The sequence below is a fragment of the Conger conger genome, chromosome 6, assembly GCF_963514075.1.
Source record: "Conger conger chromosome 6, fConCon1.1, whole genome shotgun sequence".
Taxonomy (NCBI): domain Eukaryota; kingdom Metazoa; phylum Chordata; class Actinopteri; order Anguilliformes; family Congridae; genus Conger; species Conger conger.
Window position 1 is genome coordinate 41995865 of NC_083765.1, and position 27954 is coordinate 42023818.

The 27954-nt window shown below is 42.7% G+C and overlaps 2 protein-coding genes across 2 annotated transcripts in view; one reads left to right on the forward strand and one right to left on the reverse strand.

Moving 5' to 3' along the window:
* The window catches only part of marchf1 (membrane-associated ring finger (C3HC4) 1), a 66656-nt gene extending 48771 nt beyond the window's left edge, over positions 1 to 17885 (forward strand). The window contains exons 3-8 of the mRNA XM_061247007.1: positions 6264 to 6314; positions 8374 to 8453; positions 10085 to 10834; positions 12952 to 13132; positions 15880 to 16027; positions 16749 to 17885. Of these exons, the coding sequence (XP_061102991.1) occupies positions 6264 to 6314; positions 8374 to 8453; positions 10085 to 10834; positions 12952 to 13132; positions 15880 to 16027; positions 16749 to 17056 (1518 nt within the window). The 3' untranslated portion in view covers positions 17057 to 17885. The remainder of the gene's footprint in view (positions 1 to 6263; positions 6315 to 8373; positions 8454 to 10084; positions 10835 to 12951; positions 13133 to 15879; positions 16028 to 16748) is intronic.
* A 1685-nt stretch (positions 17886 to 19570) lies between these two features.
* On the reverse strand, positions 19571 to 23869 carry tma16 (translation machinery associated 16 homolog). Its single transcript, XM_061246311.1, has 7 exons — positions 23738 to 23869; positions 23470 to 23582; positions 23006 to 23043; positions 22086 to 22170; positions 21636 to 21784; positions 21154 to 21196; positions 19571 to 20340 (listed from the first exon to the last, which is right to left on the reverse strand). Exons 1-7 carry the CDS (start codon positions 23738 to 23740, stop codon positions 20166 to 20168), a joined length of 606 nt encoding a protein of 201 aa, XP_061102295.1. The 5' UTR covers positions 23741 to 23869; the 3' UTR covers positions 19571 to 20165.
* Between the last annotated feature and the right edge of the window lie 4085 nt (positions 23870 to 27954).

Here is a 27954-nt window from a genome sequence, read left to right on the forward strand (position 1 = left end):
ATAGAAACACTCCCGTGACCATCTGCTTAAGTCATTTTGGGTTGTGTGCTTAAGATTCAAACAATGAAAACTAGCATATCCTGTAGCTCTCCAGTACCAAGGCCAACTACACAAACACACTGTGTTTGTACCAAAGCAGTGCTGCCAACATGGAATGAAATGTTTGTCGCTGACAGGAACCTGGAACTGCTCAAGCAGAAATGAATGCCTGCATTGCTAATCACCTGGCGCACGGCTACTGAGGACCTGTCTGGCCATTAAAGCTGTTGGAGGGAAACGCTTCAAACGCCATAGCAACGGCAATGAGTCGCGGCTTACTTAATATAGAAAGTCACTCGAAAAGGAAAGGCTAATGAAAGCGAAATTGAATTCTGTCTAGGCCCCGGGTGGTGTGTCTGTCATTCTTATCTAGCCCCTGGGTTCGAACGTGTGAGCTAAAATGAATCGTATCTACTCCGAGTAAAGAACAGGTGCGTTCTGAGTCATGCTTTTCCAAGAAACTCTCCAGGTTCAGGGCTGTGAAACATCTCTGCAGAGCGAAGGCTGGCTTCCTCATTTCTGATTTTAAAAAAAAGTATGATCAGCACATGTGTACCGAATACTTTTTGGTTTGACATTTGGTTCATTTTGAAAGTAAAATTGAAAGAACAGTTGGTCCCAGGTGTCTTTGTTGTGTTCAACTGAAAGTTTACCACGCACACACACGCTTACTCACACACATACACACATACACATACCTACGTGTGCACGTACGCATTAAAAGACAGTTGTCGGGTACAACAGGTTTTTCTGTGGGTTTTGTGGGTTGTGCTGGCAACATGGTCTCCTGAGTTGCCTGTACATCTCAGCCATGGGAGGGCAGTGTAGGGACACGTTAAAAACATGGAACAAAACTGGATGCAGATTGCAGTTACACACAGTATGTTTGGTGGCTAGCACACATGAGGCGTGTGTGCGCTTGTGTGCATGTGCATGTGTTAGTGAGATTGTGTTTTGTAATTCTGGTGACTCGTGTCATGACTCAAAGCAACAATGGACTGATGTTTAGCTCACACACTTATTTAAGCCCGAAGTGCTGATCTGTTTAAAGCATAGCTCACGTAGGCTCAACATATCTGTTTTTGGAATATTTGTTTTACTATATGAAATGATTATGGCATAGTTGGCTAATCCTTTGCTACCAGACAATAAGACTTGGATATAGTATTGTTATTTAGCTGACGCTTTTGTCCAAAGTGACTTACAGTTGATTAGATTAAGCGGGGGATGATCCTCCCTGGAGCAATTTGGGGTTAAGCGCTTTGCACAGGGTGCCAACAGCTATATTGATCTTATTGTGGCTACACTGGGGCTTGAACCACCAACCTTCCAGATCCCAGTACTGTACCGTAGCCACTAGGCTACAGGCTTCCCATATGAAGTGAAATACAGTAATTAGGACAGCATGAAGAAAGATGTTGTATTGACCCCGAACGTGCCCTTTAAAGTTTATTTCCACCGGGTCTTTGGCATTTGACTCCCCTGTGGAATGATGAGCCCTGTCTCAGAGTGATAAATGTTCATAAAGAATAACCGCCATCTTAGTAGCCAGCTCACATCACGGCACTGCATGCAGTCGTCTAAACACTCAAAAGCAAAACAACTTAAGGGAAATTTTCAGTTGGACACACTAAAGGCACATGGTACAAACATTCAAAAAACACGCATTCCCTCAGTTTTGTTTTTACATAGAACCATATTACATTTACTCATCAGTTATAGACTAACAGTCCGGATTTTTTTCCTCTTTGTTCGGAGAGCAGCACCCCCCCACCCCCTCGGCTGTGCCCTAAATGAAATAGACATGAAACAAACGCCATGGTAACCCAACCCCGGATGATTCCGACCGGTCGTTGGGCTTTCATCTGTCTCATCAATAATGCAGCGGGAGGCTATAGGGTTCCTGCTGCCTCGGAATGCTGCTGTTCGGAGCGCAGCGGAGCGCTCGGTCCAGAGCTGGCTGTCTGTGCGTCCGCGATGCGGCGGGCGTGAGGAGCCCGTGGCAGGAGGGACGATGGTGTACATCGGGAACGCTGACGGCGGGGGGTACAGGCCGAAACCCAGCGAGGAACTTCAGGGAGGAGGTGTCGGTACTGACCCAGAACCCGACCCACAGGCGATCATTAACGACCACGCTACAGACCCACAGGTGATCCTAAACGACCACGCTACAGACCCACAGGTGATCCTAAACGACCACGCTACAGACCTACAGGTGATCCTAAACGACCACGCTACAGACCCACAGGTGATCCTAAACGACCACGCTACAGACCTACAGGTGATCCTAAACGACCACGCTACAGACCCACAGGTGATCCTAAACGACCACGCTACAGACCCACAGGTGATCCTAAACGACCACGCTACAGACCCACAGGTGATCCTTAAAGACTATGCTACAGATCTGCAGGTGATCCTAAACGACCACGCTACAGACCAGCGGGTGATCCTAAATGACTACGCTACAGACCAGCGGGTGATCCTAAACGACCACACTACAGACCCGCAGGTGATCCTAAACAACCACGCTACAGACCAGCGGGTGATCCTAAACAACCACGCTACAGACCAGCGGGTGATCCTAAACAACCACGCTACAGACCCACAGGTGATTTATAACGACCATTCCACCCAGTCCAGACGTGCCTTCGAGATTAGCTAACGGCAACATATTCCAATTTTTTTCTGTTCAGCAGGAATGTCAGCAAACAATTTGAAAAGGTAGTGTGCGGTGAACAAAAATGGCTGCAGTTTGCTGTCTTGAACACCAGTCAGATTAAGGCCCAGTTTTAACACTCTCTTTGTGCTAAAACCGGTTCCCTTTGGTAAAGCGATTGCGATGCATACACAGGTACTGGGGGCTAATGAACTAGGCTGGTAGCGGGAAGTGATAGGCGCTCGCTGTGGTAAATGCGCACAAAGGAAGGTCTGGGATGGGTATAGTGGGCTTATGGTGGGTATAAACCTGCTTGGGAACATTTATGTTGTGCAGATATCTGTTTTCTTTACGTTTCCTGGTCACAAATTAAGTACTGTGTTATATGCTTGTGAAAATTTGACTGGTAGAGCAAGGAACAATAAAGCCACTGTGTAGAAAGACCTGTGTCTATGTACTCATTCTACGCTGTTCCGTCTGGCAACATTCAACATCCCTCGCTCCACTTGTTAAACTCAAATAAAATATCATTCGGTCTGAAAAATGATGAGTCTGCCACTTTGGTGGGCATTCGTGTGAGCATGTGTGCGTGTGTGTGGGAGATGAATTTCGATTTGTGTTTATTTGATTTATATCTTGGAATAAGTATATCTTAAAAGAATTTGAAATGTCAGGCCTTAGCTATCAAGAGACAATCCAGGTGACAAGTGGCAATTATTATGTTTTATTTTGGTCTTCTGGGGCCATGTAGATGGATTAGTTGGAGAAGATTGCAAATTGCAGATCTGTACAAAAATAGATCAGAAACAGCTAGACCGCAGCCATCATGAACAGCCTCTCCGTGCAGTCACCCCGAATGACTGTTATAAGACTACGTCGGTACTGACTGATAACTCAGTTTTGCTATGATGTGGATGGACATTGCCACAAAGGTCTAATAGAGTGGTTCTGAACGGGGGGGCCGGGCCCAAACTGGGGACCACAGGGGCCGGGGCCCAAAAGGGGCCCTCAGGGAGAAGATAGGAAACTATTAAAAGCTTTAATCACAAAATATCAAGGCATAAGGATTACGTCATTATTGAGTTAAATAACTCAAAGCAAGCCATTAATAGTATGGAATATGCATTTTTACTTGATATGTCTCACACTCAATTGTTTGCTAGTAACCTTTGTTTGACTTTTGTTTGACTGTGTGATATGCAAATATATCATGGGATAAACCTGACTAACTGCATTGGAGTGTGTACAGATGGAGTTCCTATGCGGTTATGATGTCATCTGTAGGGAGGGTTGAAATATTTATATGGGAACTAGGGCCCTTGAGGGCAGAGAGGCTGAGAACTACTGGTCTAATATATCTCTGTTGTAGAAATTGGGGCCCTTTATTTCTGGTCTGAAATAAAGAATGAGAGTACATTCATGCGCTGTACTGTAAAATAGTCAGTGTCACCTTTATTTGTGGTTTGAAATAAAGAATTGGGTTGTGTGAAACTACATCCTTACATCACTCAAAATTATGATGCATTAATCCCCCCCCCAATACCACCCTCTCTGTTGTCTTAGACTATCATGGTTCTAGCTATGAAGTGAATTTCTTAATTGCATAGTTCCCACGTTTCATTCATTGTCTCTTGAAACTGTGCATCTGGCTTCACAAGAGTAGCACTTGCTCCATGAATAGGAATGCTATGTGGTGGATTCGCTTATTTAAGGACAATTATCAAGGACAGAATTGCTTCCTTATGACAGGTGGCTATTCATCATTTCACACAAGGGCGTAGGGTTTGTGTACCAGCTTGGTCTCCGTTGGGTACCTGCCCAAATCAATAGAAAAATACACATTTAAAGGGCTGCATGTAGAGTAGTCCATCACTTAAATAAAGAAAAATTAACAGACATGATTTAAAGAGAAAATGAAATGTTGGATTGCAGTGGGCGTTCCAGTAGCACAGAGCTGTAGGATGCATCATTACGCTTCAAAACGCACCTGTAGGCAGAGAGCACTAAATACATATCTTTTTAATAGCCTGCTAAGTAGAGACAAATTGATTGCTTAAGTTGCCCAGCTCCACGTTATGTTGAAGCCAGCTACCGTATATTTAGTAATAGGATTAATTTGCATTAGAGATGGTTAAACCACACAGGCAGTCTTAATTTCTGGGACAAATATGTCCCATGTAATACAAAATATTATGCTGAACATATGATTAGTTTTTCAAAAAAAAAATTCTTTAGTTGGTATGACTGGTATTGCTGCATGCATGTTAGCGTTAACTTTTGCAGCTCACACCCTTCATGGTAATTGGTCTTTACGGCATTGGACCAAGGGAATTGCAGCGTGATATTGTGCATATTAGGGATATATTGTGTATATTTGGGGTATATTGTGCATAGTTTGGATATTTTGTGCATATGTGGGGTATATTGTGTATATTTGGGGTATATTGTGTATATTTTGGATATATTGTGCATATTTGGGATATATTGTGTATATTTGGAGTATGTTATGTATATTTGGGGTATATTGTGCATTTTTGGGGTATATTGTGCATATTTTGGATATATTGTGCATATCTGGGATATATTATGTATATTTGGGGTATATCATGTATATTTGGGGTATATTGTGCATATTTGGGATGTATTGTGCAGATTTGGCTCCCCTGGCATTGACACAGCTTGAGTGTGAGTGACTGACAGGATCATGTTCATCCCAGGAGGTTATTCCGAGGTGTGACGTAGTGTTGCAGTTTTTGGCCCCTCTAGCATGTAACCTCCAATCCGCTGCGGTAATCCGGACGATCTGTCCCACGGACACCAACACTGACAGTGAATAGCGCTTGGCTCTGCCTTGCCTAAAAAAAAACTCACATCATGTTTCGTTTTACCGCGTTAAACACTGTTAAATTCAATTGCTTCCTGGCTGAAATTTCATTGTTTGCTGCCAGGAAAAATAATTTCCATAAAGGGGTGTATTCATAACTGTTCTTCAGAATGCATGTGTCACAGTGATTCCAGCACAACAACACTTCCTTTTTTAGAAGCACACTTCTCTCAACATTAAATAAACAATAGTTCAGCCTTAGGCTATATCGTAGCCGATGATCAATACAAATCTGTCAAACCCAGAGACCAAATTTGCTCTTTTTATGAAACATTATAATGAATATTGTTTGCAGTACCCAATGGGGTTTAAGCAATTGGTGAGTAAATGAGTAAATGGAGTTTGGCATATTGTAGGCCTACATTTTGTATCGTTTGTATTTCCTTGTCGAGAATGAAGGAGCAGATTTTCTCATGGGCGGCACGGTGGCGCTGTGGACAGCACTGTTTCCTCACAACAAGAAGGCCTCTCTGTATTCTCCCCGTGTCTGTGTGGGTTTCCTCCCACAGTCAAAAGACATGCAAGTTAGGGACTACAGATGAAAATGAGGCCATCAGCAAACTCTGCCGCATTTACACTGATGTGGAAACAAAAAATGTGCATTGATTAATGTGCACTGTGCCTGATAAATAAAATAAATAAGAATAAAACTCACAAGGTTCTGTTTCCTCTTTCCCTCAGAGTGAGAAACCACCCAAGCGTTCAGGGAGTCGATCCAGCAACATCTCCAAGGTAACGGCTGAAGCAAAGTCTGAAGCAAAATGAACATAATCAATATCATACTGCTTCATTCCCAAAGGGCTCTGCTTTGAAGCCTTCTGCATGGTTGTCTACATACATTTGTGTTCAAGAAAATAGCAGTACAATATCAGTAACCTGATGAACCACTGTTATTAGTAGTAGTGATATTTCTGCATGGCAAATAATTAACTTGTTGATGTAGTAGTGTAATAGAAAAACAACAGACCCAACTGTCATGACATGCACATTGCTTGTTCTGAGTAATTGACTCATTCATTGCAAGGGGCGTGTTCAAAATAATAGCATTGTGGAGTTTGATTAGAGAATTCATTCATTCTGTGAAAAAAAACAGGTGTCATTAATTGTCCTTTATTAAGGAAGAAGGGAAGCAAATGTTTCACACATTGTTTGTAAATATATTTCCTTCTGAATTGCTAAGTAAAATGGGCCATTGCAAACACTGTTCGGAGGAACAAAGTCATTTGATTAAAACGTTTTTTGGAGAGGGGAAAATGTATAAAGAACTTATAAAGAAGTGCAAATTATAGGATGCTCAGCTAAAATTATCTCAAATGCTTTAAAATGGCAACAAAAACAAAAACAAGCAGAAGAAAAAGAGCAACTACTGTTAAAACGGATCAAAGAATTGTCAGAATGGCAAAGATTCAGCCATTCATCAGCTCCAGAAAGATCAAAGATAATCTACAATTACCTGTAAGTGCTGTTACAGTCACAAGACATTTGATTGAAGCTAAGCTATCAGCAAGAAGCCCCCATAAAGCACCATTGTTGAAAAAAGGGCATGTGCAGAATCGGTTCAAATTTGCCAAGGAACACATCGATTGGCCCAAAGAGAAATGGCGTAACATTCTGTGGACTGATGAGGGTAAAATTGTTATTTTCGGGTCTAGTGGTCGTCGACAGTATGTCAGACGACCCCCGGGTACTGAATTCAAGCCACAGTACACTGTGAAGACAGTGAAGCATGGTGGCGCAAAAATCATGGTATGGGGATGTTTTTCATACTACGGTGTTGGGTTCGTATACCAGGGATTATGGATCAGTTTGAATACATCAAAATATTTGAAGAGATTATGTTGCCATATGCCAGAGAGGAAATACCCCTGAAATGGGTGTTTCAACAAGATAACGACCGCAAACACACAAGTAAACGAGCAACATCTTGGTTCCAGACAAAAAGGATTGAGGTAATGGAGTGGCCAGCTCAATCCCCCAACCTCAACCCCATTGAAAACTTGTGGAGTGACATTAAAAATGCAGTTTCTGAAGCAAAACCCAAAAATTCACAGGAACTGTGGAATGTAGTTCGTTCATCCTGGGCTGAAATACCTGTTTCTAGGTGCCAGAAGTTGGTTGACTTGAAGCAACTCAGTAGTTCAGTAATTTAAAGTGAAGTTAAATCTTGTCGACTGCCATTTTTTTGAACAGATTAATATTCCTTTTCTTTGCTTCTTGTAAAAGAATAACGGAAACTTGATAAAATTTGCTAATGTTTTGATTTGGAATTGAATGTGTACTGTTTTCATTACATTTTAAACATTGAACTCAAAGTTATTCAAAACTATTTGCACTTTATTCACTTTTTTAACGCACTGCTATTTATTTGTTATTTATTACTCCAGTCCAGCCACTTTGTTTACCACAGATACGCCAAGTATTTTTCAGCACACAGTTTAATCAGGAACCTGAAAGTAGCACCCACTTTTGTATGTTCTTGTTTGATTAAGATCCATACAGGCAAAGGTGCTACGTTTAGATCCCTATTTTAACCCTGCAAAGCCAGAGGCCCAAGAACAGCATTTAAGGGGTTAAACTGTAAACCACACGTACATGAAAACTTCCTGAAATCTAGTTTCGCTTTCTCTGAGCTTACACCTAGTTCTTTCTTTTTGCTGTCACAATCATTTCTGTCTTCTGCTGGGACCATGACAACTTTCACCACCATAACCATTTTATAAATTGCTTTAAATTATCTTCAACAATGTATTTTTGTTCTAAAAAAGCGATGTTGTATGATTGGTCGTTGCAGGCCAGTAGTTCTACAACTGGACTGGGACACACCAGTGTTTCTAGGACCTCGGTCACACCGTCTTCTCAGGACATTTGCAGGTAAGTGCTGGGAACAGATGACTCCGACATAAGTGAATTTGATTCATGTCAACCTTTTCATCTTGTACTGTACTGCACTGCACTCTCATCTGCCTGTCCTGCATTGTCCTTATCTAACATTCATGTTGACTTCAATTGCGGTCCTACCCTCAATTCTAACACTCATTAAATCAGTTTGTTGTTGGTGTTTTTCTTTCATTTATTTCTTAGGGAGGTGAAACTGGCCTTCAGTATCATCAGATGACATTGCAAACTCAAGTAGCAAGAGATTACTAGGGTGCATTTCAGCTGTGTTTTGTCAGTTTACTCCAGAATGAGAGATTATGGGGCACTGGACAGTTACCTCTCTAACAGTGGCAGTAGCTCTTCAGGGCTAAAGTGCTGGTTCAGTGTCTTGATCCAGTCTAACCATCAGGTGGCGCAGGACTGTGAACAGCTGTCAGGAAGTGCAAGTGTGTCTGTGTTTGCAACGTACCGTGTTGTGGTGGGAATTTTAAATTATTCCTGTAAGAAAGCACTCAGAGACAGAGACAGTAAATAAAATCCAATCTTTACTATGCGCATAGGGTCCAAGTTGCATGCAAAAACAAGGACAGAGGTTTCTCTCCTTTGTCTGGATATATGTATGTGCGGAGCTCAACAAATGTACGCCCCCTTTGATTAAACATTCCCAATGATCAATATTCAAAGACAATTCCCCACTCTTCTCCTTACTACAGATTGTTTATTCATATCTCCCCCCTTCAAGGTACTGTTTATGCAGATATATGTTCTCAAAACATTTCAGCACGATGGATACGCAGGGGCCTGCGAACCTGCACATTCCCTGTGCGTCTGAGAAGTCTATCTTATGTTGTTTTAACTCCCTATGTCCGGGGGAAGATAATCCCCATGGTAACCTCCGTGGTGAGGTCTTATGTTTTTGGTTCTGCAGGTTCACAGGCTCCCAAGACAAGATAATATAGAACACACAGTTTATGGCCATAGCCTTGGAGGCCCACAGTACAGAAAGGGAGAGACATCTCAACTCACACAGTTACAGAAAATAATATTCATTAGCACAAAGCAAGTTATGATACTTTAATAATTATGTATGATCTGGATCACTCCAGGATAAGATATTAATAATCAAATAATCACATAAATGTATAATTTCAACAACAGTGTAAAGCTCATCTTGCCTCTATCTGAGACATTTAGAGCCGGTTTCACAGGCACAGATTAAGCTTAGTCCTGGACTAAATTGAGTTTTGTGTGGAGAATCTCCATTTGCAAACAAATTTAGTCTGGGACTAGTCTTAGCCTGTGTCTCTGAAACTGGCCCTTGGAATCTGAAAGTGAGTAGCTTTTCCGTAAAAAAGAAAAATAATATCCCTGCTGCAGCCCTTGTTTCTGAGGAGATGAGAAGAGAGTATGATTGGACATTCCACACGAAAAAAAAAATAGTGACCTTCCAAAATCTGGTCTGAAGTCACTGACCAGAAAGGGACCACAGTCCCAAGTCTGAACCCCAGTTGAACCTCACTGCTTTTAATCCTCCTCCTCATGTCTGTGTTACTGTCACTTCACCTTCTTTTCCCCCTCTCCATTCCCCATTCTCCATTCTCCATCTCTGCATGCCTCCCCCCCAGCCCCTTGGGCACTCTGCCCACACTGGAGGAGCCCTGTGTGGAGCTCACCCCGGTCACAGTCCTGTCCCGCTCAGACCAGCAGGGAGGCAAGAGGCAGGTGAAGAGGAGGCACAGGAAGAAGCGGGACGTCCCTCAGGGGCCCCCCGAAAACAGCGGGGGGTCGGAGCCCCGCGAGGAGGGGGCCGGTCGCCGCGGCGATAGGGATAGGGCCTCCTTCACCTCCTCGGACGAGGAGGAGAGCTGGAGGGAGTCGCGTAGCTGGATTCGGGAGCGGCCCAAGAAGGGCCGGGGGCCGAGTTCCTCCCGCCGGGAGCAGGAGGAGCCCCGGGAGAACCCTCGGGATATAGAGCTGGTGTCCGTGGACTCCGCCGACGGTCCGAAATCTAACACGGGGAAGCGCCGCACCCCCCCGGCCACAGGGCTGGAAGAGCCCAACCGCCCGGGCCTGAAGAACCGCCGCAAGCCCGCAGCCAATCAGGAAGAGCCTGCGCCAAGCCCCGCCTCTTCCTCAAGGAAGGGGAAGTCCGAGGAAGAGATTCTGAGCAGCGGCCGGAGCCATGGAAGCTCCTCCCCTCAAGAGGAAGTCCGCATCGCTGCCACGTATGAGGAGCGTGTGTCTGGGGAGGACGTCCTGTCCGCCCCCTGCCCCCCCTCCCCCCACGCGGATCTGACGTCGGCTGATCCGCCCGGTAACAGTAGCACAGCCCAGCAACAGCACCAGTGTTCGGACGATGAGTTAGAAGTGTGCAGGTCAGTGAGAAGGAGCCTCTCCTACTAGAGAAATGTCCCCACAACTAGAGTATCGTCCCCTACTAGAGAAATGTCCCCACAACTACAGTATCCTCTCCTGCTAGAGAAATGTCCCCACAACTACAGTATCCTCTCCTGCTAGAGAAATGTCCCCACAACTACAGTATCCTCTCCTGCTAGAGAAATGTCCCCACAAAAGTATTGGGCTTTTGTGCAAGGGAATTGGCTTGTCAAAGAAGTAGTTGACGGCTGGATTAACAAGTAGTGCCTGGGTAGAGACTGTGCTGAGTCAGTCAATCAAACAGTCAGTCGGCTAGTCCATCAGTCAAGAGGTCAGTCAAACAGTCAGTAAAACAGTCAGTGAGTCAGCCATCAGTGCTTCCTTTATTTGAAATAAGTTTGTGTGCGTGTCACTGATTGACCATGAGGATGGTGTGTTAAACAGAGGCTTTGGAATGTGTGAAGCCACAGTTTTTTTTCTTTTTTTTAGCATTTCCCATCTGGTTGTATATTTCGGTAAATTAAGCCATTTCTGCATTTCTGCTGCAGCACTTCTGAGCAGAACTGCCTCGAGTGAGGTTTCTGGGATACAGTGACTTCCACTTCCCACTCAGCCTCTCTCTCTCTCTCTCTCTCTCTCTCGCTCTCTCTCTCGCTTTCTCCCTCCCTCTTTCCTTCTCTCTCCTTCTGTCTGTCACTCTCTTACTCTTTCACCCTCCTCCCTTCTCTCTCCCTCCTTAGTTCTCTCTCGTCTTGCTCTCCCTCCTTCTGTCTCTCCCTCTCTCCTTATCTCTCTCTCATGCTCTTTCGCTCTCTCTCCCCCTCTCCCTCCGTCTCTCTGTGCACCCCCACCCCCTCGCAGTGTGCTACAATTTTCACGGCTGAGATGAGAGAATGCTTCTGCCTGACGATGTCTCTGTTTGATACCGTGGAGAATCGGTTTCCAGCTAACGTGCCGCTTTCTATCACTTCTTGTGTTGTTTCTGTGCCACAAAATGTCCTTTAATCAAGCTAATATTTTACACGGTGAAGTGTTTCTGATGGAATTAAACCATTGATCTTGGTGGCTGTTTAAATTAGGTTCATATAGTTTTGCAGTCGAAAACCAAAAAAAAAAAAAAGTAATACAGCCAAAACAAGGAAGGAAAGCAAAGGGAGGAAAATATCGCCTGGCCTATATTTGCTGAGTTAGTGGTTCCGGTTTTATCGGCCTTCTCTAAAATTTCAGAGGACAAATTTCGCAAACCTGCACACTTATGGTGTCATATTATTACAGTTCAAAATATCCATTTTAGTTTTTTCAAAGAGCGTTTTTCTTTTGAAATGATATTGTAGATAGAGGTCCATTAACCAGAGGTGGAAAGTCCAGGGGTCAGAAACTAAAAATAATAACATGTCCACCCATGAACTCAGCCAGCCGATTTCACTCATTAGTTCTACCTCCTAGCTGAAGCATTGTGCTAATTAGCAAGTCCCGATGATTAGAACAAAATTCTGGGGACGCCTTTTATGTTCTGAACCTGGGATTGAAGGACGACTGCAGTGCGCTACAGGGGTGCGATGCTAACGGGCTAACGGTGTGTGAAACGGCCCAGCGCTGCCACTCATCTCGGATTTCCAGAAGGACAGTGATCGACGGGGAGAGAGTGTTTGTGTTGACAGCACCCATGCACTGGTGATGGTCTGTCTGTGACTGTGATGCTAGTCTTTTCACTTGTTCACATTGTTTATTATGTGACAGAAAAGAGTGGCAAAGTGTACATTTCTGCTTAAGTCTTCGCTCACAATTTTTCTGACATGTCATCCACAAGATCTCTAGCTGTTGAATGAGGTGAGCTTTGTTAGGGTTGGAGTGAAAAGCTACAGGATGGTAGATCTCCAGGAACTGGGCTGGGCAGCCCTGCTCAAGCAGTTGAATGAGATGTGCTTCATTAGGGTTTGGCGGGTTGAATGGGGTGTGCTTTGTTAGGGTTGGAGGGTTGAAGAGGCTTGCTTTGTTAGGGCTGGATAAAAGCCTACAGGACAGTAGACCTCCAGGAACAGGGCTCCTTCATTTGTGAGAGTGCGGAGGTGATGTCCCGGGGCGGGGCCTGACGGCTGTGGCCGTGCCTCCGCAGGATCTGCCACTGCGAGGGCGATGAGGAGTGCCCCCTCATCACGCCCTGCCGCTGCACCGGGAGCCTGCGCTTCGTCCACCAGGGCTGCCTGCACCAGTGGATCAAGAGCTCCGACACACGCTGCTGCGAGCTCTGCAAGTACGCCTTCATCATGCAGACACAGCTCAAGCCACTGCGCAAGGTACCGTCCGCCATTTCACTGTCCGACTCATATCTCTCCCAAAACCTGGGAGGGTGAGCAGTTAGCGCTCTGTTTGCTATCACTCTTCAACCAGGGAGGGTGAGCAGTTAGCGCTCTGTTTGCTATAGCTCTTCAACCTGGGAGGGTGAGCAGTTAGTGTTTGGTTTTCTATAGCTCTTAGACCAGGGAGGTTGAGTAGTTAGCGCTCTGTTTGCTATAGCTCTTAGACCAGGGAGGGTGAGCAGTTAGCGCTCTGTTTGCTATAGCTCTTCAACCTGGGAGGGTGAGCAGTTAGCGCTCTGTTTGCTATAGCTCTTCAACCTGGGAGGGTGAGCAGTTAGCGCTCTGTTTGCTATAGCTCTTAAAGGGAGAGCGGCCACCTTGCTGAAAAAAACAGATCAAGCTAGGTTTTGAAACAGCTGGGAGCTGGTTGACCAGTTCAGACCAGCTCCATACTCAAATTACAACAGGTAGCTGGTCATTTCAAGATGGTCATAGCTAGATGTTACACCATGGCAGTTAGCGGTCTGCCGGCTATCTCTCCCTTAAACCAGGTCAAGTAAGTCAATGCATATTCATTGCAAATAGGACAATATCCTGAATAAGTGATGGGTCATGTAAACAGCATATTCTGATTAAATACCCCAGCATATTGCATATTCAGAATAAGGCATTTAATCAGACTATGCAGGCTGCATGTAAATTGGAAACATTCAATTCCCAGTAGTCATGTAAACAGCTTATTTGGACTATTGTCTCATTCTGAATAATGACAATAATGAAATATTGCGTGCATGTAAATGATCATGATATTTCGGTTTTTGCCATTATTCTCTGATCTCAAACAAAAGCAAAACAAAAACGTTACTACAGGTGTAACAATGCTGCCACCTATTGCTCTAAAGTTTGTCTAGATTTGGGAAACAGGTGCGGAAAGGATCATATAACTGTAGAAAAGGGTGACATCACTCTTAACCCAGTTACTGTTGCGCATAGCATATTGTTAACATGAGACCAATAATGTCAGCTTCAAAGAAAGTATTTTGTTCCTGTAAGAACTACTGAATTTTTATATCCAAACTGCCAGACTTTAAAATTCTGCACAGGTTGTGGCTTTACGAGGGTATTTACACCAGGTCATTTATGAAAACAGGTGCTTGGAAAAGTGTAATGCATACAAAAAGAGATGCAGTGCATCTTAGACACATGTTTAGGGATCACTCTTTCCTTTGAATATTAAAAAACGATGAAAAGATCTTCAGCCCTTCGAAGCCCTGCCAAAGGGGTACGTTTTAAACTGAGACATGAGCTTACAACTTTAATTGTACAACTTTAATTATCAGCAGCAGACCTGGGTCAAATACATAATTTTGTATACACTAAAACTTTTCTATGCTCGATTGACCTTGCCTGGTGCAATTGAGTCAACCAAGAGGACCAGAAGGTTTGTACTATTTGAGAGTATTTAATTGGTTCCGATACACCAAACAAGCGTAGTAAACCGTAGAAAAGTATTTGAATCCAAAACAATGATGTATTTGACCCAGGACTGATCAGCAGTAGTTAAAGCCCTGCCCATATCAGCCACCTCCAGTAAGAATATGTGTTATGTGGCATTAACACGATCAGTAGGATAAAAAATGACTTGGGAATAAGCAGAACAGAATACTTTGTTTTGAGGCACCTGATTTGTACTTTTTTGTCTTTTTATTGGGGTCAAGAATACATATAACAGGGGATTTCCAGAGTTACCAAACGTAAAGCCAGGTCAAACCTGGATAATCATTTAGGATTGTAAGACTCCACAGTGACCTCTGGTGGTTCTCACTGTGTCCGCAGCAGTCCACAAATTATACCATTACTGCGCATATGAGACCCAGTTTATCTTACCTTTGAAATGCCAAAACAATATATGTATACTTGAAATCATATTTATAATATTATAATACTATTAATATTAATGATCTTGTAGCTAATGGACTTTATGTCCACAATCAAAGTCATGTTACAAGAAAAGGGAAGAGATGTGTTGGAACACGTGTCTCTGTTTCGATCTTCACCACTGAATGTTCTTTGCAAATTCTCATTAAAAAGAAAAAAGGATGTTAAGTGGGGTTTTGGTCTTGTGGCTTTTTAAAAATTATATCAAGGCACAAATCAAATTTATAGAAGCCTGCTACCAGGGGTGTGATGCAGCACTACCAGTTGAGTACTGGGAAATCATTTTAATTACATCCAGGTTATATCCTCAGTAGTCTTTATAAGGTGTACTGCTGAACATTAACGATGTTAATATTGTTATTAAACATCAAGCTCCATCTCTCAGGCAGAATTAGCTTTAGATTTACACCACGCCTGAGCTGTCTGTAATCCACACCCAATTTACATATCATTTAAGACTGTGGAGAAAAAATTTTTTTGTAGTCTATTAGGCAATTAATTAAAAAGTAAGAAATGAGCTCAAGCAAAGCAAATAACACACGAGCCGTCCGCATTACCAATGACTTACTTTACCGACAGTAACCCTTTAATGTGTGAAGTGCCTGATTAGAATCTTCTTAACTGAACATTCTAATGCTGATGTAACAATCACTGCTGGTAATTGAAAGTGTTGGGAGTTCTAGAACACCTACTAGAGTTAAGGATCTTACACTGAGGTGAATCACAATTTGCCATGAACGAGCCCATAGCTTGTTATGCCGAACACCTGGGACCTCAGGCCTTAAAGACTGCGGCTTTCCTTGCAGTGGGAAAAACTCCACATGTCAACCGGTGAGAGGAGGAAGATCATCTGCTCCGTCACCTTTCACATCATCGCGGTCACGTGCGTGGTGTGGTCGCTCTACGTCTTAATCGACAGGACGGCCGAGGAGATCAAACAAGGAAAAGAAAACGGTACGCTCTTAATTTTGGCCTCTCTCACTTACCGTGGGACATTAGAATAACGGTTTGGGCTGCACAATATGAGGAAAATAGGCGATAACGTTGGTGAATATTGCGATAACGATATGACTTGCAGAAAACAAATCGAAGTGTGCAAATGTTAACATTTGTGCAGTTTCTATGCTAAATAACATGTACCAGTAACCACATACGAAGATGTTAAGAACAACAGGCCATGAAGAGATAGTACATTGTCCAAAAAGGCTTGAAGATCATCCAGGTGCACATTTCTGCAAATGTGAGACGAGCTTTGATGCATTACTCTCCCATGAATCCCATTTCTGCTCAGTCTGTCTTATTGTGGAGTCATGAACACTGAATCTAGCTGAGGCTAGAGAGGCCTGCAGTTCTTCAGTTTTTTCTGTTACGCCCTTGGAGAAAATTTAGCAGGCTAGCACTTCAGGGAAGACTCATCATGGTTCCACGTGTTCTGCATGCTCAAAGCAGTTCTGCAAAGAATGTGCTGTAATCCCTTCAGTAATTATGAAGTCTGCCATCAAATTATAGGAAGGGTTTGTTTGCGAATATTGTGGCTAGACGTGGTGTAACCAGTTTTAAACTCAAACCCTCAAATACACACACACACACACACACACACACACACACACACACACACACACACACACACACACGCGCACAATATCTCATTAGAGCCACCCTCTCTCCACCGCAGGTGTGTTGGACTGGCCATTCTGGACCAAGCTGATCGTGGTGGCGATCGGCTTCACGGGAGGGCTGATCTTCATGTACATCCAGTGTAAGGTCTACCTCCAGCTCTGGAGGCGGCTCAAAGCCTTCAACAGGATCATATTTGTGCACAACTGCCCGGATACAGACAGGAAGGGCGAGGAAAAGCCCAGCGCCCCCCTCGCTCAGACCAACGGGAGGCCGGACTCCGTCCCAGCGCCGGCATCCCAGATGGACACAAACTGCCACAGACCACAGGGGGGCGCTCTCGTCCCCGACGTCGCACCTGTCTGACCTGGCCGCCGACAGGCAGCACCCGCTTATGTCTTGTCCGTTTCTTGGAGATGTGAAGTTTTGGAAGTGCACAGCTATTCGCTAAAAAAAACACTTTGGATATCCCAGAGGAGAAGCAGCACCTGTATCAAATGTTTCCAAGAAAAACGCCCTCCCCCCCCCCGAAATTAGATAGGTCACAATATAATTGTACAAAACCTTGCCAGTCTTAGCCGCTGGCACCAAAGAACTTGTGGAAAGAGTACCGGGTACTAAGGAGTAACATGCAAGTTCAATTTTAGGGAAGTATTATTTATTTTCTATTTTAGAAAGAATATATAGTTTTGGTTTGCACTGAGAACAGTATGAACCAGTTTTTATGAACCAGGTGAACAATGTTGTTTATGAACAGTATTCACAGGCTTTGAAATTCAATGAACATATGGAGCTTATAAAAGTTGGTTCAATTTGAAGATATATTTGACGAGATACTCCCATTGGTAGAGCGGTTCAGAAAACATTTAACAATTGTTTTAAAACCTTCTGTAATAAACAAGTCTGAGAAATGCTGCAAGCCATTTACCCTAGACTTCAGCGAGATGACATTAAAATGTTGCAGCAGTATTGATGAACAGCACAACAAAGAAATTAACAACTTATTTTTCATAATGATTCAGATGAAGTGAACTGGGAATGAAGAATGTGAATTATGACAATCCTCTTGGAACATATTATGCCAACAAGAGAGGATATGTCATTCTTTAATTACCTGCGGAGTGTTTGCAAGCCCAGCCGAGGGTGTGGGATACTATATGTAAATTAAAGACAGTGCAATAAATCTGTGAATGTATCCATCAGGGTTGGTCAGTTCTTTGCCTTCTCATTTCTCATTTAAAATGTCCAGCCGTATTCATTGCAGCTAATTCAGGAGGAGACATGTGTGTAGTCTCCCTTGAACATTCCAGTGGAGGAGGTGAGCTCACACAGACAGCAGTCAGAGGAGGTGAGCTCACACAGACAGCAGTCAGAGGAGGTGAGCTCACACAGACATCAGTCAGAGGTCTGCATAGTGACTTGCAGTCCACAGACACTAGAGGGAGTTGCGAGGATGCACCATACAGCAGTTCCGAATGCACTTCTCAGACCCCCTCCTTCACTCCCAACCTCGATCACACGTTTGTCTGTTCCACTGTTAATGTAGTGTCATCTTGTAGAACATGGTTTCATGTTCAGTAGGGTAGCTGACAAGTCATGAATAGTCTGCATTTCTTGCACTTGCTGTCGCTCTTGGGATTGGACTGTTCATTCCCCCTCTGAGGAATTGCCACATTTTATCCCTAATCTTTGCAGATGTAGTAAGTACATATAGCATGTAGCAAGTAAAAAATGAATCAAATTAAACATTAAAAAAATGATAATTTCTCATACAAACTGGAGAATGAAATTCAGTAATGTAAGAAGTGTGACGATGTCCCCCCTAGGAAAGTTGACTTGCCTGTAGGCATTAAACAGCCTAGAAGAAAAGCGATTTATTATAACCGCTGTGTCCATCCACCCACACCGCGTCCCCGGCCCTCACTGCCCCCAGGGACCCTGGACATTAAGGGCACTTTGTGAATCTGTCTCCATACAGAGGACCTAATGAACGATGGGAGCTGGGAGTGTAATCTCAGTCACCGCCCCAAGCAGCCAATCACAGAGACAGTGAAATATGGCCGCAGACGACCTCGCGGAGGCCGTGAATGAAGCCCCCGTGTTTCCACGGTTACGACCGCCATCCGGCTTTAACGCCCTCACGTTTTATAATTTTATTCTTTTTCGAAGTTTTGTTTTTCTAACGTTTTTTTGTATTTTGATCATTTTATGTTTCATGGCATGTGGTTGAGGTTACGATCCCTCATGTTTCCCCACTGCAGCGTGGGTAGAGTTGGGCGGTGGTGGTGGTCAATCCCTTCACAGTGACCCGGTACAGACGGTCTTGGGTCTGCCCATGTAAAGCCACGAGCACGGTTTTACATTCAACGGTTACTGAACTGCACGCCAAAGTTCATTTTACAGTCATCACTGTCATTTCATTATACATTTGATTTAAAAACAAAATCAATTGAGTGAGCTGTGTTCGCTGAATGAAGTTCTAATCTTCAGAAACTAAAAAATATATATATATATTCTAACATGTCCACTTCAAATGGTGTAGATGGCAGACCTGTTGGGTGATACAGGTAGACAAAGCGCTACGTTTCACAGCTGTGTTAAAAGTGCTGATGCTACCTCGATGGAGCTTTTTACTTCCTGAACAGGATCTGTTGAAGCGTTACTTAGGGGAACCAAAAAAGCCATCGACCATGTTTGTGAATAGAAATGTCTGAACCGAGTCTAGACATTTCAACAGCACAAAGCTGGCAAACCTTCCCACTGCTTACAAAATTACTTTGATATTTTACCAGTCGATTAAAATTGGGTTTCTCCTTTCACTGAATGTCTGGGGCTCCACACAATGACACCGCTCCACATGAAAAGATTACATGAAAAGCCTTTAGAAGAGACCCTGGGCATTTATTTTCTGAGAAGCACTGGTGTTCCTGTTAAATACACGCACACATACAACATGTTGTATTGCAGCCATAAATCTTTGAGCCTGAGGGTGACCATTATTCCACAGGTATGGATGGAAAAATAATTGTCCACAAAATGAGATCATTATCAGTCGGACTTTTCATAGGTGCCGCACAGTGTAGCTGAAGTAATCCAAGCAGCCCAACCCAACCCTGATCCTGGTCAGCCACAGGGTATGAAGCATTTCACTGCTAGTTAGCTCTTAACTCCATTAGTTAGCCCTTAACCCTTTCAGAAGTAAGATTGCAAATACATCATTAGAATCCTAACTGAACATTCTACTGCTGATGTAACAATCACACAGTTCTAGAACATGGACTTCTGTTCTGAAAACACAGTCCCATAGAAATACTCTTCTAAAAGGGTTAACTGACCGATTAAAGACGCAGATACCCGGGCTAGGCCAGTACAAACTCTGCGGTCCCCAGGGCCACACTTAGACAGCCGAGTCCGAGGTTCACTGCATGTGGGACACTGGTGTGACGGGGCGATGTGCAGGAAGGTGGGCATTGGGTTATAAATCTTCATCATCTAGCGACTCCTCCTCAGAGTCTCCCAGCAACGCGTCCTCTCCCAGCTCCTCTGAAAGACCCTCCGGCTGCGCCTCCTTCTGTGCGCTCCCCGCCTCTTTGGGGGACACCTTGCGCATTTTTATATTGGGCAGTTTTTTCAGGTTGCCGTTCCAATCTCTGTTCGATAACAACATAGGAAGAAAAGGTGTGTGGAGCTCGCTGTACATGCCAAAGGAAGACGGAGAACCTCCATCCCATCTTAAAATAATATGAGATATCATCTAATTATGTGGCCGGATTTTTACTGAACCAATCACAGGTAAGTTATCTTAGTGTTTTTATGCGAAACTAATCAAAATGACAACAAAGTGCGAAAATAAACATCCACTGTTTAACCTGGCGTTTAATGAGCAGACAGTATGAAGCTTCTTGACGGGATTGCACCTTACTTTACCCTCCTGGTCCAACACAACCTAACAGCTTCCAATTCTCTCTTATACACAGAAAATTATATGAAAACTGCCTAGTGCTAAACCAATATTTCAATATTTTAGATTCTTGAGAAAATGGTCGGATCAACATTTTCTGGTTGCCTGGAAAAAGCAGGTAATGTGAAAATGATTCAGGATTTAATAGCAACCTTCATCTGGAATAAGACAGACACCTTCCCTTTGTATTCTAGCATAAAGGCCCTGTTATAATTTCCCTGTCTCCTGTCCCATACACACTCTGCTTTGAGGCCATGTGTGAAATCTATCGCAGTAATGCTTCCATAAGTCCTAGTGAACACACCGTGTCCAATTAGCCAATATTCTTTACGGGAATGTAACATTCTCTATGGAAGCAACACCGCAATCAGTTTAGATTTTGAAACTGGCACACAGACACGATGTCATGCTGTATTTACAACATCATTTGAAATAAAGTAAATTTCCATCGTTCTGGTCTCACCATTAACAGACATGAGGAATACAATTTGAAATGTCTTACCTGAACGTTTTCAGATGTTTACAATTGATAATGTCAGGAATTTCTGCAAAATAAAAGGGGAGAGTTCTATCTTCTGGACTAAGTGGATTAACACAAGCAATCACAAAAGAACAGCAGGAAAAAGTTATTGGGTATTCTACTGCGCAAAGAACAGAATGAGACATTATAGAAGTAGTCATCAACTCTGAATCCAAGGCCAGGGCCATTAAATGTCACAATACCTTGCTTAGATGTTGAAAAGGTCTTTTGGGAATACTCAGAACTGGGAAGACCAGAACCCAGGAATTGGCCATCTATTTAAACGGCTACTTGACTGTTCGGCAGCCAGCCAAGATGGGTTTTGTTTCTCATAAAAGCTAACGACCTTGATTGGTGGTTGTACCAAGCATACATCACAGTCCTATTCCGCTGACGGTTCAACAATAGCGAAAGCCCCCACATAACAGAAGAATGGAATGAGGATGAAACACAGAATGACTCACCAAATCCATTTCCCTCGTAGAGAGCCCGTTCTCGCTCTACCGTCTGTTTGATGACGTTCTCCCTGGAGCCGTGTAGACGGCCTTGCCTTCCTTTAATTCCATTGGCCAGCTCTATCTGGTCCAGCTCCGTGTCAAAACGATGCAGATATCTGCCGCGAGGAAAGCGAATATCGCGCGTTACACAACGGCGACGATGCGATTCACTGGTATTCATTCAGAGCTGCCGCTAGGCTGATTAACTGACAATAGCCTCCGCTATTGACAAACAGGGTATCCATTTTAATTTAGCTAGTGATTTACTAAATTACAGAGTTGACTAGTGTAGCATCTAATGCACAGTGATGTTTGTGAACAAAACAAAGGGAGAATTGAAGTGATTAACGACGTTAACACCACTGAAACAAAGCAGACGCAGGTAATCAGCCTGTCTTTGAATACCCCCATCCTTACCGTTCAATAATTTCACACGCATCTTGTTTTGTGTATTCTTCTTTTGCAGGATCAAGTTGGCTCTGGAACCAAAGCAGTTTTTCACCTGCGCACAAATTAAAAAACTGATTAACAATTCATTAACAGAAACTTGCATCTAACAAGTCAAAAGGGTGAAAATAATATTAAGACAGACAGTCTAATCTGATTCAATTAATCAGTGGTGACATATCTGAATTACAGCCATCTAAGCTCATTTCATATTTTGCAGGCAACAAATACAGCAATGCGTTAAAGTCACATGATTTGGAAGGATAGGTGGACAATTAAAATAGCTTAGCATTGTTTTAATAAAAACAAATTATTACTATTGCCTACATTGATGGCAAACGAACTAGACCAGCAGTTTTGATCATTGGTCCTGGGCACCTGATTTCTGTTCCAACTACAACGGCAATCCCATTGTGAAGTTGTTTGTCTGTCTTAATTCCACTTTTACTGTTTTGAGGGATTATTTACCCTCTTTAGGCTGATTATGTCAGAAATAGCGGTGCATGTCATGAGAATATTCACATTAACACAATGAAAATTTGATTTACTTTCTTTGCCTTTGAATTCTTCATTATCAACCTAATGGCTGGTTTTAGTGGCCAAATAGCAGCCTATTGATTTGCCTGTATTTAATATGATCAGTTAAAAAAAGTCCACAGCAATGCAATACAGCAATGTGAACATGGGACTTCTATTATTTAAGCCATGCATTGCTATTTCTGACAATGTATCTTAAGTGGCCAAATAATCCCTGAAAACAGGAAATTAATTAAGATGTCAATTAAGACAAATTGACATCTTATTAAAACTATGGTATTGCAGTTGTGGAACAAAAACCAGGGTCCAGGATGGAGTTTGAAAAGCAACATTCAAATATTCCATGAACTCACCAACTGCATTCAGTCGTAAGGATTTGTCATGCTTTAGTCTGCAGGCATAATATGAAATATGTCGTCAGTCCTGAATTACAAACGCATCATAACGGTACTAGCGCTCTAAGCGAAGTTTTTGAAACAAATAAACTTATTCAGAAGATCTGACCCATTATCAAACTTGCTACGGCTAGACACATATTTGGTACGAAAGACTGATCCGCTAGGCAGATAGCCCCATACAGGTCATGGTTAGATACAATCAATCACTACAATTGTCGCTACAATAATAACAAGCTGGCCATATGCTAGCTGGACACAGAGGGTTAGCTATAAAAGTCCAGGGTAGCTAGCTGTGTACTAAAGCTTTATCGGAAAACAAACATCTGACTTCAGTATAAGTTCGTCACGCCAAGTAGTTAGCTAGTACCAAATACATAGACACGTGAATGACGATATGCAAAAAAACAGAGGAGACTCACTTGACTTTTTTCTCTTGTTTGATTACTTCTCTTGCAATATAAGCTGCTTTCCTACTGTATGGATGAATCACCTTCTTCTCCGCCGCTCCCTTACCACCTTTCAGGGCCTTCGGCTGTAAACAGTACACACGGGCGAGTACGTTAATCGTTAATCACCTCTCAGTCGACCTTAACAGTAGCTGCAAAATGTAAACCACTAACGTAGGCATGAATAAACATATACAAATAGCAACCTACCGAACATATTGGTAGTTAGCTAAGTGCTTACCATTTTCCCCACAGCACTTCTTGCAGCAGTGAGTTTGACAAAAACACGTGCAATTTCTCGTGACGGAATGTGGTCCCACGCTGTTTAGATTCCCCGATCGCGGACAAATATTTTAATTAGTTCCGGAAGACCATTAGTTTGTTGGAAACCTCAAAGGGAACATGCAAAGTGCGGAAGTTTCGATGTTGGTTAATGTACGGTCTCGTAGGCGATAAAATATATATTCAAAGTAAATTAGTTTGAATGCACCCGACATTCATAGATAGTGAATGTCGGGATAGATATGTGATGAATGATTCGCTCCTTTGCAGTATACGCTGTCAGATGTCAAATCAGAACAGGCTGCAAACAACCGAGAACTGTGCATTACCTCTGAACAACAGCTTTTACTGAGACAAGTTAGGTTGTTGCCAACCTAGATTGTCGTGCTTTAGAGAAGATTATGAATCTACTTACAGCTCTGTCAAGAATGTGCACAATTTGTAGGCTATTTATGCAATGTTATTATATTCGTTGATATTTATTACATTGAATGAGTTTGAATAGCTGTTTAATTTAATGTTCAAATAATTATTCTGGATACATATTGCCTGCAATATAAAGGTCCCGAAATGTCTCAAGGTATTTAAAAAGGTCACAAGCCTTTTCAACAAGTTCTAATAGTCAGCGATAACCTTTCTGGCCTAGAATGGAAGTTACATTACACCTTTTGAATGGGATCGAGATTAGCCTACCCCTGGTATCTTTGTGACATTTCACGGTGATTCCATTTAACCTACTAAACACTGTTTCAGCTAATTATGGCCTTAAAATGAATTTCAGTATATGAATATGCATAGGTTGGCTCATTTCAAATGCACATATTTTAGGATACATTATGTATGCTCATTGGAGTTATAAATTGAGACTTCAAAGGCTGTTTTGGCATTGCTATACATTGTCTGGAAACTGCAGTTCTCTGAGCACGAGATAGAATTGAAAAGGTGAGAATACGGTGACATTTTCTTTACCAGTGACCTTTTATGAAAAGTGCGGTGACATTTTATGAAAACAGTTGGTTTCTTAGTCTTGTACTGAGTAAAAGGTGCCAAATATGAGCGGACATTTATGGATCTAAATCAATGAAGAGGCGTCATCCTTTATGGAAAAGGAGTGTGTTGGTGTGTGCTCACAGGCACAGGCACCTGCGACCCTATATGTTTTTCTGTTCAGGTACCACAGTCTCCGACCGTATCTCCATGACTGCGGTGCTCACCTGGGTTATCAAATTCTCCTTCCAGGGCCTTATCAATTAATTGAATCAATGAAAATCATTGCTAATTCATACATGCATACACATGCTATTAAATGGAAAAGTGTAAAAAGATTTTAGTACGATATCTCAGAAACGTGTTAGGTAGGCTCTTCATTGGTCAAGTTGAGTGAAGGTCATAACGAGGGCCAGGTGGAAGTGATTTATAATGAGTTATTTAGCTGATTTAGGAGATACTTTTCTTCAATACTTACTGTTGAGCTTAAGACTATATTATTTATTCTAATTTATGTTCATTACTGGGTCCTGAAATTACTGTAAGCTTGTCTAAGTTTTGTCTGCAGTTTAATATACTCTAATGTGGAGCCGTTGGGATTATCCATGGCTCACCAACATTATGTCAGACCCACAATGCTTTGGGATCATCATAATCTATATCATTAAAATGCGTTCAGTGTGCATTATGTATTTTCACATGTGTGCGTATCTAATACTAAGACTGTAACTGATTTTTCTGTTGATTTATTATTCTCTATGATATCCTAAAAAAGCAAACCTTCTGGGAGAACAAAAAGATTGACATTTTCACTGGACTGCTTTGATGTATCAAAGGTGTTGAAGATGTTTATTTTATTTATTTTTTTACAATTGGTTCTACCTATATCCCAGTACTGAGTACGCTTTTTCAAAACTCTTAACACTGGTAGCACAACAGCAGTCTATGTGGAGTAAACTGTGGATCATGTTTCATTGCTTTCACACAACATGCATTGATGACATCTTTCAAAATTCATGGATTCTTTTCTCACTCAAACACAACCAGCAAAACTAACTTTTTTCACATGTTAACATACTGTTTTCAATACTGTTAAACATTCAAAACATAACACAATGCATAACACAATGCATTAGACAGCAATTTTACATGTCTACCATAATACCATATTGAAATATATATTTAGATATATACACTCAGTAAGCACTTTATTTGGTATTTATTAGACTTCTTTTTTAGACTTCTACTGCTGTAGTTCAGAGATGCTCTTCTGCATACCACTGTTGCAATGTGTGGGTATTTGCAGTACTGTCACCTTCCTGTTAGCTTTGACCAGTCTGGCCATTCTCCTCTGATGTCTCTCATTAACAAGGCGATTGTGTCTGCTGCTTACTGGATTTTTGTTTTGTTTTTGGCACCATTCTTTGCAAACTCTAGAGACTAGTGTGCATGAAAATCCCAGGAGATCAGCAGTTTCTGAGTTACTCAAACCACCCTGTCAGCCACCAGCAATCATGCTACGGTCAAAGTCACTTAGATCACATTTTTTCCTCATTCTGATGGTTGATGTGAACATTAACTGAACATTAACTTTCCTAATAAAGTGCTCGGCAAGTGTATATTTAAATTATATGTAATTAATTATATATTAGGCGGCACGGATGGTGCAGTGGGTAGCACTGCCGCCTCACAGCAAGGAGGTCCCAGGTTCGAATCCCCGTCGCCAAGGACCTCTCTGTGCGGAGTTTGCATGTTCTCCTCGTGTTTGCTTGGGTTTCCACCGGGTACTCCGGTTTCCTCCCACAGTCCAAAGATATGCAGGTTAGGCTGATTGGAGAGTCTAAATTGCACATAGGTATGAGTGTGTGAGTGAATGGTGTGTGTGCCCTGCGATGGACTGGCAACCTGTCCAGGGAGTATTCCTGCCTTTCGCCCAATGTATGCTGGGATAGGCTCCAGCCCCCCTGCGACCCTGTTCAGGATAAGGGGGTTAGGATAATGAATGAATGAATGAATAATTATATATATATATATATAACACCACCACAGACAATTTGCAAATGCCCAAAATGTAACTGTAATTTGACAGTCATTCCTGAGAAAACATCAAGTCACAATGAAGCAGCTACATACCGTCTCCTTAGAGAGGAACTCTGTTACATCCTGTAACAATGTGTGCAGCCACATCCTCCCATGGACTGCTGTTACATCCTGTAACAATGTGTGCAGCAACATCCTCCCATGGACTGCTGTTACATACTGTAACAATGTGTGCAGCAACATCCTCCCATGGACTGCTGTTACATCCTGTAACAATGTGTGCGGCAATATCCTCCCATGGACTGCTGTTACATACTGTAACAATGTGTGCAGCAACATCCTCCCATGGACTGCTGTTACATACTGTAACAATGTGTGCAGCAACATCCTCCCATGGACTGCTGTTACATACTGTAACAATGTGCGCAGCAACATCCTCCCATGGACTGCTGTTCCATACCGTAACAATGTGCGCAGCAATATCCTTCCATGGACTGCTGTTACATACTGTAACAATGTGTGCAGCAATATCCTCCCATGGACTGGTGTTACATACTGTAACAATGTGTGTAGCAATATCCTCCCATGGACTGCTGTTACATACTGTAACAATGTGCAACAACATCCTCCTATGGACTGCTGTTACATACTGTAACAATGTGTGCAACAACATCCCCCCATGGACTGCTGTTACATACTGTAACAATGTGTGCAACAATATCCTCCCATGGACTGCTGTTACATACTGTAACAATGTGTGCAGCAATATCCTCCCATGGACTGCTGTTACTCATACCAGTACCGTACCATCGCCCCAAACAATACAGAGCACTCATTACTCATTACTGGGTGACCTCTATGGAAGAAGAGAGAATCTAGAGAAACTATTTTCCTCATGGAGGTGGAAGGTATATGACCACCATCCACATGATCAAAGGTCCCTACTGAATGCAATAAATAAAAAAAATGCATTAAATTCTGCAATATATGCTGCATTAAAAAAAATGTAAATTATGGTTTCTCCAAAATCCATTTTCACTGTTTCAAACTGAGCTGCAACCCTGAAACGTAAAAGTCTGTGACTTTGTGCTACTGAGACTGACTGCACACATCTGAGTTTTATATGCATGGATGGTTAGCTCATGCTCT

Coding starts and splice junctions, on each gene's coding strand:
- tma16 (XM_061246311.1), bottom strand. Junction 23,044..23,469: donor AAACAAGAGAAAAAAGTCAA/GTGAGTCTCCTC, acceptor TTATGCCTGCAG/ACTAAAGCATGACAAATCCT. Junction 21,197..21,635: donor CTACGAGGGAAATGGATTTG/GTGAGTCATTCT, acceptor TTTATTTTGCAG/AAATTCCTGACATTATCAAT.